Here is a 16,578-nt window from a genome sequence, read left to right on the forward strand (position 1 = left end):
TTAAGAAATGACATTATTATTGGTTATCACTGACAGGATCAACTGCTTCAGAAATAACATTATTATTGGTTATCACTTACAGGATCAACTGTTTTAGAAATGACATTATTATTGGTTATCACTGACAGGATCAACTGTTTAACAAATGAACATATTTTTGTTTATCACTGACAGGATCAACTGTGTCAGAAATAACATTATTATTGGTTATCACTTACAGGATCAACTGTTTTAGAAATGACATTATTATTGGTTATCACTGACAGGATCAACTGTTTTAGAAATAACAATAATATTGGTAATCACTAACAGGATCAACTGTGTCAGAAATAACAATATTATTGGTGATCACTGACAGGATCAACTGTGTCAAAAATAGCAATAATATTGATTATCTTTGACAGAATCAACTGTGTCAGATATAAAAATAATATTGGTTATCACTCACAGNGTCCGTTATAGATGAGAACCTTCATATATTCATCAACATCTGTCATAGGTGATTACCTTTACATATTCACCGACATGCGTCATAGATGAGTACCTTCATATATTCACCGACATCCGTAATAGATGAGTACCTTTATATATATTCACCGACATACGTCATAGATTAGTACCTTTATATATATTCACCGACATACGTCATAGATGAGAACCTTTATATATATTCACCGACATCCGTCATAGATGAGCACCTTTATATATATTCACCGACATCCGTCATAGGTGAGTACCTTCATATATTCACCAACATCTTCACTGACATCCTTTACAGATCAGAACGCTAAAAATTTCGTGAATGTGCTCACATCTATCAGTATCAAATACTTGTTCGTTCTGAGATGCTGACATGAAGCTAAGAAAAAAATCTCAGAGCCCGTTGTCAGTATAATGTGACCGGGTTATCCTACTTACAGGTAAGGACATTTAATCGAGGCGACACATTAAAGTGGTCAGTCATCTGAGAACTTGATATGACCTTAACTGTTGTGAAAACCACGAAATCCCGAAAAACATTAAAAAAAAACCCCCAAATAATTATTAATAACGCCTGAAACAGGTGGACCTCCAATGTTGTAAAGAAAACATTAAAATGGACATTGACAACTGATTTCCAACGTTATGTGCCATGGATTTTTTTTTTGCTTACGTCATTACCATTGGGGGTATTTTAGGAAACAATCTATAAAATTATCTCTCTAAAATCTTAACGATTTTTTTAGGCAAAAACATACACATCGAAACATTTAAAGAATATGTACATACATTGCAGTAATTAAAAAGAAAATACATGGCATTGTAACATGACGTTACATGATGAAATGCTTTAACTATTTATTATTGGTAATGCAAAATATTGTTCGTTGTGTCATTGATAATCGTAAATACGTCTGTTGCATAATAATTGATCCTAATTCTATTCAATCCATTTAGAATATCAAATTGACTATATACCCACTTTTACCTTGACGTCCCTGTTCAGGGAGTTAGTCCTTCTCTCAGTCGTGTATTAGTTATCCTTGTAGACTGACCCCCTATGCAGTTTCCGGGGTGCAGACTAACCCCCTCGGGCAATTACTTTATTTCTTCACGGAAGTGACCAAGCCTATAAAGTGAGAGGTACAATGTAGGCGAAGTTTGTGCTGACCTGACCCTACCCAGCTGTTATCGATTTTGAGCCACAGTGCAAACGAGATATAGCCCTTGATTGGTATACAGAAACTGCGGTTAGAATATAACATTTTTTAAATATCCATGCGTTTTGTACCGGTATCATATAAGGCTTGACCTTCATTTTGACGGCGTATGCGGTAGTATTAACGCAGTTGGCAACGAACATATTCTATGGTGCGCGTTATTGCGTTCATACTACCGTATTCGTCGTCAAAATGAAGGTCAATCAGCGAACAACTCTATTTTGTTTTCTTCTCATAGCTTTTAAATTTGAAATTAATGAATCTGAACAGCTGTTGAAGGTTCCGACAATGGCTCACTATCATTGAACTGTTATCTCGCTGAACCAGAACGGCACCATATTTGAAACATCATTCCGCCGAGCCTTTTTTCACAGTGTTTGTGCTAATTAAACGCAGCCACAGACTACTAAATTGAAGAAGGGAGGGATGTAAATATCAAATTGAGCATGGGGTTTCGAGATAAAGCAAGGTTTTGGTTCCCCTCTACAAGCGGCTTCGCCTTGAAATGGGAAACCAGAAACTTGTTATATCCCTCAAACCGATATTTCGTTTTCGTTTATTTGAACTACCCTATGGATTTCTCTTGTTTACTAATTGTTCCGAATACTTCATCGAACAGTGCCTGGTCGGTTCTTCTTCTTGCGAATAGTACTTTCATATTTAAAATACGTGGTTGTAATATAGTTTCTATTGTCAAGGAAAAATGTTCAGTGCACCAGACTTCGAATAAAAGATAGAAATATTGTATAAATACAGGTTCTTTTGGTTCCCCTCCTCCTATTTCCTCTGGCCCTTCTGATTTGTCTGCTTCATTTAAATGCACCTTTTACATGCCTAACAGATAAAGATATTTTGATATAACATGAAGCATACCTATGTCACAAAAAGAATGTGTACAGTGAACTCAATTAGTCTAGATGATATTAACGTCTAGATCAAAGGTCAAGCAGATGCAAATGGTTCTGTGAAATTTTGTCAAGACTGTTTTTAAACCAGTGATGATTTCTTGATAAGAATTTGAAGTGCACATCAATCACCAAACATGTGTACAGTGCACTATAACTAGGGCACCTCAAAGTCAAAGGCCAAAGAGGCGCAAAACTTCTAGTTAAGCATGCAGCACCAACAGAAAGTGTGCCTGTAATTAGGTCACCGTGACCTCCATCTCTAGGTCAGAGCTCAAGAAGTACAAATCAGATATATGTATTGGCAGATAAGGGGAAACATTTTGTTTTATTAATAAAACCGGATCTCATGTGCCGTATCCTACAAAGATATACATGTTGTTCCGAATGACAGACATATTTGTTACACCTGCCCGTATTCTGAAACTGACACGTTCTGTTAGTATTGTTGGTAACAAATGATAGACAGACTATCCAACACCTCTATTTAACAAGCAATGAGGATGCATTTTGTCTGATACAGACATTTTTGGTTTAAAGTTAATTGGATAATGCTATCATTATTTCTTGATGTCTTAGTGTAGCATTAAGTGCGTTTATTACCGTTATTACACGGGGTTTACAGAGCCGTGTGTGTTCGTACCATGGTACACCCATCAACACGTAGTGATTACCAACAGTGTGTCTCGCCTTCCACGGCATGGCTGCACCAACGTCTACCACAAATTGTCCGGAACATACCCCATAAAAGAGGTTATTTTAAAGTATATCTGGCCATTCACACCAAATAAATATCTCAAAGAGTTACACTGAAAACAAATATTATTCATATTGCACGGCATCAGCTATCACGGACAATGCGGGCTGCTCGATATTTCATAGGATATCATGTACGGGCACCCATCAGCCGGATGTGTGTAACATCAGTATCGATGTCTTTACATCGTTTACTTGGGTACTCCTAGGTCAACACTTATCGGGGATCTGGATATCATGCACGATTAAAATATTCACGTAGGTTTCAAGGGAACCTTGGACCGGATCACCTGGTCATCTGGGTGTCAAAGATGTTAACGACACAATTTATGGCAGATATGTCTATTTCAGCACTAGTACATTTACTCTGCATTTCACATTATATAGATAAAACTACCAAAGCTACGGTTATGACGTCATAAGCATAACGTTAGACGTAGCTGGATGATTGAAAATCGACCTCAAATTTGAAGAACAGATATGAAATTTAACTATCAGTTTATTGTTATATTCTCGTAAAAAGATACTGTAAGTATTTAACTGATATTTCTGCCATACTGTTTAGAATTACGGGATTGTAACTACGAACATGATGGGGTTCAAGCCTCACTAACATTACTGCAATTTAAAAACAAAACAGGATAAAACCACTGATGATGAATCATATTGCATGGAATTTAATTATATACCTGTATCAGGTTTCAATAATATACATTTATATATATCTAATCAAGGTCGCCTTCTAGCTTCGCGCTAAAGGGAATTTCCCTTTTGCTCAACGGATAAAGCGGACTGTGAAGATTCCAGGCGGATGTTGAGGAGCACTCACTGTTTTAGGAAACAAGGGCCTGAGTACAGAACATAAACAGCACGTACATTCTCCGCTCCGGAATATAGAACATCCAAACTTAGTGAATAGCTTCATGGGTGGAAACAGATAAATTAATCAAGTGTTTCCTCTTTATGACCCCCTCTCCCTTTGTGTGGCTATACATATAAAAAATGCTTATAATGATAAAATTAAAACGATTCATACGAACGAAGAAATATTTAAAAACGAAGAAACGCTCGACAACTCTTATTAATTAATTTCAACGTTTATGAGAGGTTCTTAACACAGTTTAATTGAAAGAAAAGTGGGACGTCATTATTTATGACGTCATCATATTGATCACTGGAGTGATATCCGTTGTGGGTACTTGCCATAGCGATGTCACACCAATAGGAAGATATGATGTATCATTAACTTAAGATAAAATATTGGTACTATTATAAAATGTTATTTACTATTGATGCCTTCCGAACAAAATGCATTTAGCAGACTCACAACTGTTTGTAATATCATTAAAAGTATACATTTGACTGTTAGCAAACAAAAAACGAAAAAACACGGACAGTCGAGGAATCAAACTCGGGACATTCACCTTCCTTTCCTGCTACGCTCCTAGTTTTGCTATACAGGAACCAATGTGCAATAGAAGCTAAATAAAAGATCAATATTTTGCTAATGGACACGGCTCTTCTGCAGACGAGGAACACTCCTAAGGCGAGAAAGACTTTCAGACATCAAGTGTACATTACCATAGTGAAATTCAACTTTAAAATGTAAAACTGCACAACTTCATTTTAATTTACAGAAATTCTAGCACGTCTGCAATGTATCGACGTTTTCCACTGGTCAACAACCTGGAATTATTGGACAACAGACAATGTGATTGCTTTATTAATACATGCATGTGCAACGCAGTTTCAAAATCTACCTCATCATTACATATTGATATCGTTAGCACTGCCAACAGATCATAGAAACGCAACGCGTCTTGTCATCAAAGTCTCATCACCTTAATGATCAGATAAACGTGTGTTTCGTTATATTTAGCATGTTAGAGTAGGTACAACCAACACGTGTTAAAACTTGATGAAGTGACGAGGATGCGGGCTAAGATTTTGGTTCCCGTGACAACCGCCAGGTTGCCGCAACGTATCGTGGGAAAAGTCAACCCTGTATCGTCCATTTTACACAACATAAGTATATTATGTTGGAATATATACGCGTTGATTTAAGAGCTTTGCAAAACTATCTCTCTGGTATTTACAGTGGTCTTTCTTGGTTAAACTGAAAATGTGCCCCACATTTTTGTGGGGTACAAATCCCATAACTGTACTGACTGCGCTTGATGACTTCTGAACAAGAAGAAATGATAAAGAAATCAATCGATCAAAAAGAAAGTAGATTTTGCTATTTGACTGGTAGCCATTGTTTTTTGTGTCGTATATTAATTTTAGTGTGTTTTGGTGGTTTTTCGTTTATCAATATTTCATATGAAAACAATATACGTTCAAAAATGAATCATGTTATAATGATACCAGTATTGCAGTAAGTTATAAGATACAGTAAGACTTTCCGATTGATTTCTTTCCATTTCTTTTAATCTGAAGGACAAGTAGGCGTTGTGGATAATGTAACTACGACGGAGGAGACCCTGGCGAGCCATGACTCATTGTTCTCAAACACCGCAACACAGGAACTCTACACGTCATCGCGTCATATAACAACTACAATAGCTGAAATGCAAACAGAATCTCAAACAACGAAGTTACGGAGTACGAAAACAACGGTTACAAGCGTTGCAACTCCAGAAGCAACAAACACAGAACGAACGACTATCGAACCAAAGACAGCGAATACGGAACCAACAACTACAGAACCAACAACTACAGAAGCAACAACTACAGAACCAACAACTACAGTACCAACAACAACAGAACCAACAAATACAGAACCAACGACAACAGAACCAACAACAACAGAACCAACAACTACAAAACCAACAAAACCAGAACCAACAACTCCAGAACCAACAACAACAGAACCAACAACTACAAAACCAACAAAACCAGAACCAACAACTCCAGAACCAACAACAACAGAACCAACAACTACAAAACCAACAACTACAGAATCAACAATTACAGAACCAACAACTACAGAACCAACAACTAAAGAACCAAAAACTACCGAACCAACGACTACAGAACCAACGACTATAGAACCAACGACTACAGAACCAACAACAACCGAACCAACAACTACAGAACAAACAACTACCGTACCAACAACTACAGAACCAACAACTACAGACCCAACAACAACAGAACCAACAACTACAGAAACAACAACTAGAGAACCAACGACTACAGAACCAACAACTATAGAACCAACAACTACAGAACCAACAACTAGAGAACCAACAACTAAAGAACCAACAACAACAGAACCAACAACTAGAGAACCAACAACTAAAGAACCAACAACAACAGAACCAACAACTACCGAACCAACAACTAGAGAACCAACAACTACACAACCAACAACTACAGAACCAACAACCACATACCTAACACCTACAGAACCAACAACCACAGAACCAACAAATACAGAACCAACAACCACAGAACCAACAAATACAGAACCAACAAATACAGAACCAACAACCACAGAACCAACAACTACAGAACCAACAACCATAGAACCAACAACCACAGAACCAACGACTACAGAACCAACAACTATAGAACCAACAACTACAGAACCAACAACTAGAGAACCAACAACTAAAGAACCAACAACAACAGAACCAACAACTACAAAACCAACAAAACCAGAACCAACAACTCCAGAACCAACAACAACAGAACCAACAACAACAGAACCAACAACAACAGAACCAACAACTACAAAACCAACAAAACCAGAACCAACAACTCCAGAACCAACAACAACAGAACCAACAACTACAAAACCAACAAAACCAGAACCAACAACTCCAGAACCAACAACAACAGAACCAACAACTAGAGAACCAACAACTAGAGAACCAACAACTACACAACCAACAACTACAGAACCAACAACCACATACCTAACACCTACAGAACCAACAACCACAGAACCAACAAATACAGAACCAACAACTACAGAACCAACAACTAGAGAACCAACAACTAGAGAACCAACAACTAAAGAACCAACAACAACAGAACCAACAACTACAGAACAAACAACCACAGAACCAACAACTACAGAACGAACAACTACAGAACCAACAACTAGAGAACCAACAACTAGAGAACCAACAACTAAAGAACCAACAACAACAGAACCAACAACTACAAAACCAACAAAACCAGAACCAACAACTCCAGAACCAACAACAACAGAACCAACAACTTCAGAACAAACAACTACCGATTCAACAACCACAGAACCAACAACCACAGAACCAACAACTAGAGAACCAACAACTAAAGAACCAACAACAACAGAACCAACAACTAGAGAACCAACAACTAAAGAACCAACAACAACAGAACCAACAACTACAAAACCAACAAAACCAGAACCAACAACTCCAGAACCAACAACAACAGAACCAACAACTACAGAACAAACAACCACAGAACCAACAACTACAGAACAAACAACAACCGAACCAACAACTACAGAACCAACAACTACAGAACCAACAACCACATACCTAACAACTACAGAACCAACAACCACAGAACCAACAACCACAGAACCAACGACTACAGAACCAACAACTACAGAACCAACAACTACAGAACCAACAACTACAGAACCAACAACTACAGAACCAACAACTACAGAACCAACAACTACAGAACCAACAACTACAGAACCAACAACTACAGAACCAACAACTACAGAACCAACAACTACAGAACCAACAACTACAGAACCAACAACTACAGAACCAACAACTACAGAACCAACAACTACAGAACCAACAACTACAGAACCAACAACTACAGAACCAACAACTACAGAACCAACAACTACAGAACCAACAACTACAGAACCAACAACTACAGAACCAACAACTACAGAACCAACAACTACAGAACCAACAACTACAGAACCAACAACTACAGAACCAACAACTACAGAACCAACAACTACAGAACCAACAACTACAGAACCAACAACTACAGAACCAACAACTACAGAACCAACAACTACAGAACCAACAACTACAGAACCAACAACTACAGAACCAACAACTACAGAACCAACAACTACAGAACCAACAACTACAGAACCAACAACTACAGAACCAACAACTACAGAACCAACAACTACAGAACCAACAACTACAGAACCAACAACTACAGAACCAACAACTACAGAACCAACAACTACAGAACCAACAACTACAGAACCAACAACTACAGAACCAACAACTACAGAACCAACAACTACAGAACCAACAACTACAGAACCAACAACTACAGAACCAACAACTACAGAACCAACAACTACAGAACCAACAACTACAGAACCAACAACTACAGAACCAACAACTACAGAACCAACAACTACAGAACCAACAACTACAGAACCAACAACTACAGAACCAACAACTACAGAACCAACAACCACAGAACCAACAACCACAGAACCAACAACCACAGAACCAACAACTAAAGAACCAACAACTACAGAACCAACAACCACAGAACAAACAACTACAGAACCAACAACTACAAAACCAACAACCACAGACCTAACAACTACAAAACCAACAACTACAAAACCAACAACCACAGAACCAACATCCACAGAACAAACGACTACCGAACCAACAACTACAGAACCAACAACCGCAGAACCAACAACCTCAGAACCAAAAACAAGAGGACCAACAACCACAAAACCAACAACTACAGAACCAACAACCACAGAACCAATAACCACAGAACCAACAACTACAGAACAAACAACCACAGAACCAACAACTACAGAACCGACAATTAGAAAACCAACAACTACAGAACCAACAACCACAGAACCAACAAAAAGAGAACCAACACCCACAGAACCAACAACTACAGAACTAACAACCACAGAACCAACAACTACAGAACCAATAACCATAGAATCAACAACCACAGAACTAACAACCACAGAACAAACAACCACAGAACCAACAACTGCAGAACCAACAATTAGAAAACCAACAACTACAGAACCAACAACTACAGAACCAACAACTACAGAACCAACAATTACAGAACCAACGACTACAGAACCAACAATATCAGAACCAATAACTACAGAACCAACGACTACAGAACCAACAACTATAGAATCAACAACTACAGAACCAACAACTACAGAACCAACAACTACAGAATCAACAACTACAGAATCAACAACCACAGAACCAGCAACCACAGAACCAACAACTACAGAACCAACAACTACAGAACCAACAATTACAGAATCAACAACTACAGAATCAACAACCACAGAACCAACAACTACCGAACCAACAACTATAGAATCGATAACCACAGAACCAACAACTACAGAATCAACAACCACAGAACCAACAACTACAGAACAAACAACTACCGAACCAACAACTACAGAACCAACAACTACAGAACCAACAACCACAGCACCAACGACTAAAGAACCAACAACTACAGAATCAACAACCACAGAACCAACAACTACAGAATCAACAATTACAGAACCAACAACTACAGAATCAACAAACACAGCACAAACAACTACAGAACCAACAACTACAGAATCAACAACCACAGAACCAACAACTACAGAACAAACAACTACCGAACCAACAACTACAGAACCAACAACTACAGAACCAACAACCACAGCACCAACGACTACAGAACCAACAACTACAGAACCAACGACTACAGAACCAATAACTACAGAACCAACAACTACAGAACCAACGACTACGGAACCAACAACTAGGGAACCAACAACTACAGAACCAACAACTACAGAACCAACAACTACAGAACCAACAACCACAGAACCAACAACCACAGAACCAACAACTACAGAACCAACAACCACAGAACCAACAACTACAGAACCAACAACCACAGAACAAACAACTACAGAACCAACAGCTGCAGAACCAACTACGGCTACAGCCATGACTCTCTCGACCACGTCAACAACTGTACCGACTACGGCTACAATTTTACCAACCACGGCAACAACAGCTGTACCGACCATATCTGTACCGTCTACGACTTCAGCAACTATACCGACTTCAGCAACTGTACCTCCTACGACTACAACTGTACCTCCTACGACTACAACTGTACCTCCTACGACTACAACTGTACCTACTACGACTACAACTGTACCTCCTACGACTACAACTGTACCTCCTACGACTACAACTGTACCTCCTACGACTACAGCTGTACCTACTACGACTACAACTGTACCTCCTACGACTACAACTGTACCTCCTACGACGGCAACAACTGTACCGACGACGGCAACAACTGTACCGACGACGGCAACAACGGATGTTCCGACCACGGCAACAGTAACTGTACCGACCACGGCTTCAACAACTGTACCGCCTATGACTACAACAACTGTACCGACCACGGCAACAACTGTACCGACCACCGCACCAACAAAAGTTTCAACAGCAGGCAAGTATTCTATTTAAAAGATTATACAAATTTATCAGCAAAAGGATAAGACATGGAATCAGGTGAGCATAAGCACAAATATCTAACCTGTCATATATATATATCACGAAACACATCAGGTATGTATAGACATGTATATGACATCACTTATACACAACTAGTGACGAACAAATCTTTCTGTACAAGGCACATTATTATTTATTTCAACAAATAATTCAATATCTACTGTTGAAGGAATTTCAAGAGAAAATGCTGAACTGGAAAGAATTGTTCCAACACAATCAACATCAACCAATCAAAACTTTGAGGCACCGACTTCTTCGCTAAAGTATATGCTATCATCTCTGTATTCAGAGACAACTGAATCACAGGAAACAACCGAAGTCCTGTCAGAAATTAAGCATGGACAGACAGCAATAAAGTCGACAACACAGTCAGCAACTACATTCGAGACAACAACAAAGTCTAAAACTGCATTTGAATCGACAACAGACTCTTCAGCTGCAAAAAAGCAGACAACACAGTCTGCAACACAGTCAACTACTCAGTCAACAACTTCAATAATGCCGAAAACGCAGGCCTCAACTACAGAAGAATCAGCAACCACTATAGATCCGACCACACGGCCCACAACTACGAAAGCGACTACACAGCCCACCACAACAATAGGAAAGGCAACACAATCCACAACTACAACAGAACCGACAATACAGTCCACAACAACGAATAAGCAGACAACACAATCTACAACAACACTTGAAGCGACAACACAGTCCGAAGCTACAATAGAACCAACATCACAATCCACAGATACAACACAACCGACAATACAGTCCACAACTACAAAACAACGGACAACACAGTCCAAAACTACAAAACAACCGACAATACAGTCCAAAACTACAAAACAACCGACAACACAGTCCAAAACTACAAAACAACCGACAACACAGTCCACAACTACAATAGATGCGACAACACAGTCCACAACTCCAAAACAACCGACAACACAGTCCACAACTACAAAAGAACCGACAACACAGTCAACAACACTGTCCAAGAATACAAAAGTACAGACAACATATTCCACAACTTCATTAGAACCGTCAACAGAATCCATAGCTACAAAAAAACAGACAACGCAGTTCACAACTAGAATAGAACCGACAATACAGTCGTCAGCTACAAAACAACCGACAACACAGTCTACAACTCCGAGAGAACAGACAGCACAGTCAACAAATACAAAAGAGCCGTCAACAACTTCCAAACAACCTACAACACAGTCCACAGCGACAACATCGACAACACAGTCAACAACTACAATAGAAACAACAAATCAGTCCTCGACTTCAAAACATACGACAATACAATCCAAAGCTACAAAAGAACCGACAACACTGTCAAAGTCTAGAAAACAATCAACAAAACAGCTACCTCTACCTTCAACACTACCTCCTATAACAACGGTACCTACACCACTACCTCCTACTACAACTGTACCTACATCACGACCTCCTACTACAAATGTACCTACAACACTATCTCTTCCTACAACTGTATCTACAACACTACCTCCTGCTACAACTGTATCTACAACACTACCTCCTACTACAACTGTACCTACAACACTACCTCCTACTACAACTGTATCTACAACTGTACCTTCAATACTACCTCCTACTACAACTGTACCTACAACACTACCCCCTACTACAACTGTACCTATATCACTACCTCCTACTACAACTGTACCTTCATCACTTCCTCCTACTACAACTGTACCTTCATCACTTCTTCCTACTACAACTGTATCTACAACACTACCTCCTGCTACAACTGTACTTACAACACTACCTCCTACTACAACTGTATCTACAACACTACCTCCTGCTACAACTATACCTACATCACTACCTCCTACTACAACTGTATCTACAACACTACCTCCTACTACAACTGTATCTACAACACAACCTCCTACTACAACTGAACCTACATCACTACCTCCTTTCACAACTGTACCTACAACACTACCTCCTACTACAACTGTACCTTTATCACTACCTCCTGCTACAACTGTTCCTTCATCACTACCTCATACTACAACTGTACCTACATCCCTACCTCCTACTACAACTGTACCTTTATCACTACCTCCTACTACACCTACTACAACTGAACCTACATCACTCCCTCCTTTCACAACTGTCCCTACAACACTACCTCCTACTGCAACTGTATCTACGACACTACCTCTTACTACAACTGTACCTACAACACTACCGCCTACTACAACTGTACCTACATCACTTCCTTCTACTACAACTGTTCCTACAACACTATCTCCTACTACAACTGTATCTACATCACTACCTCCTACTACATCTGTACCTACAACACTACCTCCTACTCCAACTGTATCTACAACACTACCTCCTACATCACTACCTCCTTTCACAACTGTACCTACAACACTATCTCCTACTACAACTGTATCTACAACACAACCTCCTACTACAACTGAACCGACATCACTACCTCCTTTCACAACTGTACATACAACACTACCTCCTACTACAACTGTTCCTACATCACTTCCTCCTACTACAACTGAACCTTCATCCCTACCGCCTACTACAACTGTACCTACAACACTCCCCCCTACTACAACTGTTCCTACAACACTGCCTTCTACTACAACTGTACCTACAACACTTCCTCCTACTACAACTGTACCTACACCACTACCTCCTACTACAACTGTATCTCCAACACTCCCTCCTACTACAACTGTACCTTTATCACTACCTCCTACTACAACTGTTCCTTCAACACTACCTCCTACTACAACTGTACTTGCATCATTCCCTCCTACTACAACTGTACCTACACCACTACCTCCTACTACAACTGTTCCTTCAACACTACCTCCTACTACAACTGTACTTGCATCATTCCCTCCTACTACAACTGTACCTACATCAATACCTCCTGCTACAGTTGTACCTACATCACTACCTCCTACTACAACTTTTCCTACAACACTACCGCCTACTACAACTGTTCCTACAACACTGCCTTCTACTACAACTGTACCTACAACACTCCCCCCTACTACAACTGTTCCTACAACACTATCTCCTACTACAACTGTATCTACAACGTTACCTCCTAGTACAACTGTACCTACAACACTACCTCCAACTAAAACTGTATCTAAATCATTACCTTCTACTACAACTGTTCCTACAACACTACCTCCTGCTTCAACTGTATCTACATCACCTCCTCCTAATACAATTGTACCTACAACACTACCTCCTACTCCAACTGAACCTTCATCACTTCCTCCTACTACAACTGTACCTACAACATTACCGCCTACTACAATTGTTCCTACAACACAACCTCCTACTACAACTGTATCTACACCACTACCTCCTACTACAACTGTACCTTTATCACTACCTCCTGCTACAACTGTATATACAACACTACCTCCTACTACAACTGACCCTTCATCACTACCTCCTACTACAACTGTATCTTCAACACAACCCCCTACTACAACTGAACCTACATCACTCCCTCCTTTCACAACTGTCCCTACAACCCTACCTCCTACTACAACTGTTCCTACCTTCATCACTTCTTCCTCCTACAACTGTATCTACAACACTACCTCCTCCTACAACTGAACCTTCATCACTACCGCCGACTACAACTGTACCTACAACACTACCGCCTACTACAACTGTATCTACAACACAACCTCCTACCACAACTGACCCTACATCACTACCTCCTTTCACAACTGTACATACAACACTACCTCCTACTACAACTGACCCTTCATCACTACCTCCTACTACAACTGTCCCTTTATCACTACCTCCTGCTACAACTGTACCTTCCATACTACTCCATACTACAACTGTACCTACATCACCTCCTCCTTCTACAATTGTACCTACAACACTACCTCCAACTACAACTGTTCCTACAACACTACCACTACCTCCTACTACAACTGTATCTGCAACACTACCTCCTACTACAACTGTACTTGCATCATTACCTCCTACTACAACTGTACCTTCATCATTACCTACTACTACAACTGTTCCTACAACACTATCTCCTACTACAACTGTATCTACAACACTACCGCCTACTACAACTGTATCTACAACACTTCCTCCTACTACAACTGTACCTTTATCACTCACTATCTCTTCCTACAACTGTATCTACAACACTACCGCCTACTACAACTGTATCTACAACACTCCCTCCTTCTACAACTGTATCTACAACACTACCTCCGACTACAACTGTACCTTTATCGCTACCTCCTACTACAACTGTACCTACATCACTACCTCCTACTACAACTGTATCTTCAACACAACCCCCTACTACAACTGAACCTACATCACTACCTCCTACTACAACTGTCTACGACTACAACTGTACCTCCTACGACTACAGCTGTACCTCCTACTACAACTGTACCTACAACACTTCCTCCTACTACAACTGTACCTTTATCACTACCTCCCACTACAACTGTTCCTACAACACTACCTCCTACTACATCTGTTCCTACAACACTACCTCCTCCTACAACTGAACCTTCATCACTACCTCCTCCTACACCTGTACCTACAACACTACCTCCTACTGCAACTGTATCTACAACGCTACCTCCTACTACAACTGTACCTACACCACTACCTCCTACTACAACTGTTCCTACCTTCATCACTTCTTCCTCCTACAACTGTATCTACAACACTACCGCCTACTACAACTGTACCTTCATCACTTCCTCCTACTACAACTGTACCTTTATCACTACCTCCTACTACACCTACTACAACTGAACCTACATCACTACCTCCTTCCACAACTGTACCTACAACACTACCTCCTCCTACAACTATACCTACATCACTACCTCCTACTACAACTGTCCCTTTATCACTACCTCCTGCTACAACTGTACCTTCCATACTACTCCATACTACAACTGTACCTACATCACTACCTCCTACTACAACTGTACCTACATCACTACCTCATACTACAACTGTACCTACAACACTACCTCCTACTACAACTGTTCCTACAACACTACCTCCTACTACATCTGTGTTTACAACCCTACCTCCTGCTACAACTGTACCTACAACACTACCTCCTACTACAACTGTACCTACATCACTACCTCCTACTACAACTGTACCTACAACACTACCTCCTACTACAACTGTACCTACATCAATACCTCTAACTGAAACTTTACCTTCATCACTACCTCTTACTACAACTGTATATACAACAATACCTCCTTCTACACCACCTGAACCCGCAGTAGAATCACCGAAAACAACTGTGACAGCAGTTGTTTCCCCTACCTTACCTGAGCCCACAATAGACTCGACGAAAACAATTGTGACATCAGTTGTCAGCCCTACACATCCTTCACTTATAACAGACTTGCATTCATCACCTGTACCTACAAAAGCCCCAACTACAGAAACAGCATCCTCGGAAAAGTCATCCGTGGTTAACCAACTTACAGACGAAACAAGCACTACATCAACACTTCGTGCGGACACGACAATACTTGACGGAACATATTCGTCAGTAGTCTCCACTTTATGGACATTGCCTTTAAACGCCACACATTC

At 40.0% G+C, this 16,578-nt stretch overlaps 1 protein-coding gene across 1 annotated transcript; it reads left to right on the top strand.

Moving 5' to 3' along the window:
- The first annotated feature begins 5,931 nt into the window (after positions 1-5,931).
- Positions 5,932-14,057, top strand: LOC110454155 (mucin-2-like). Its single transcript, XM_021503530.1, has 5 exons — positions 5,932-6,910; positions 6,953-10,379; positions 10,469-10,883; positions 11,251-12,287; positions 13,883-14,057. Exons 1-5 carry the CDS (start codon positions 5,932-5,934, stop codon positions 14,055-14,057), a joined length of 6,033 nt encoding a protein of 2,010 aa, XP_021359205.1.
- The last annotated feature ends 2,521 nt before the right edge of the window (positions 14,058-16,578 follow it).

Source organism: Mizuhopecten yessoensis, unplaced genomic scaffold (genome assembly GCF_002113885.1).
Source record: "Mizuhopecten yessoensis strain PY_sf001 unplaced genomic scaffold, ASM211388v2 scaffold7695, whole genome shotgun sequence".
Taxonomy (NCBI): domain Eukaryota; kingdom Metazoa; phylum Mollusca; class Bivalvia; order Pectinida; family Pectinidae; genus Mizuhopecten; species Mizuhopecten yessoensis.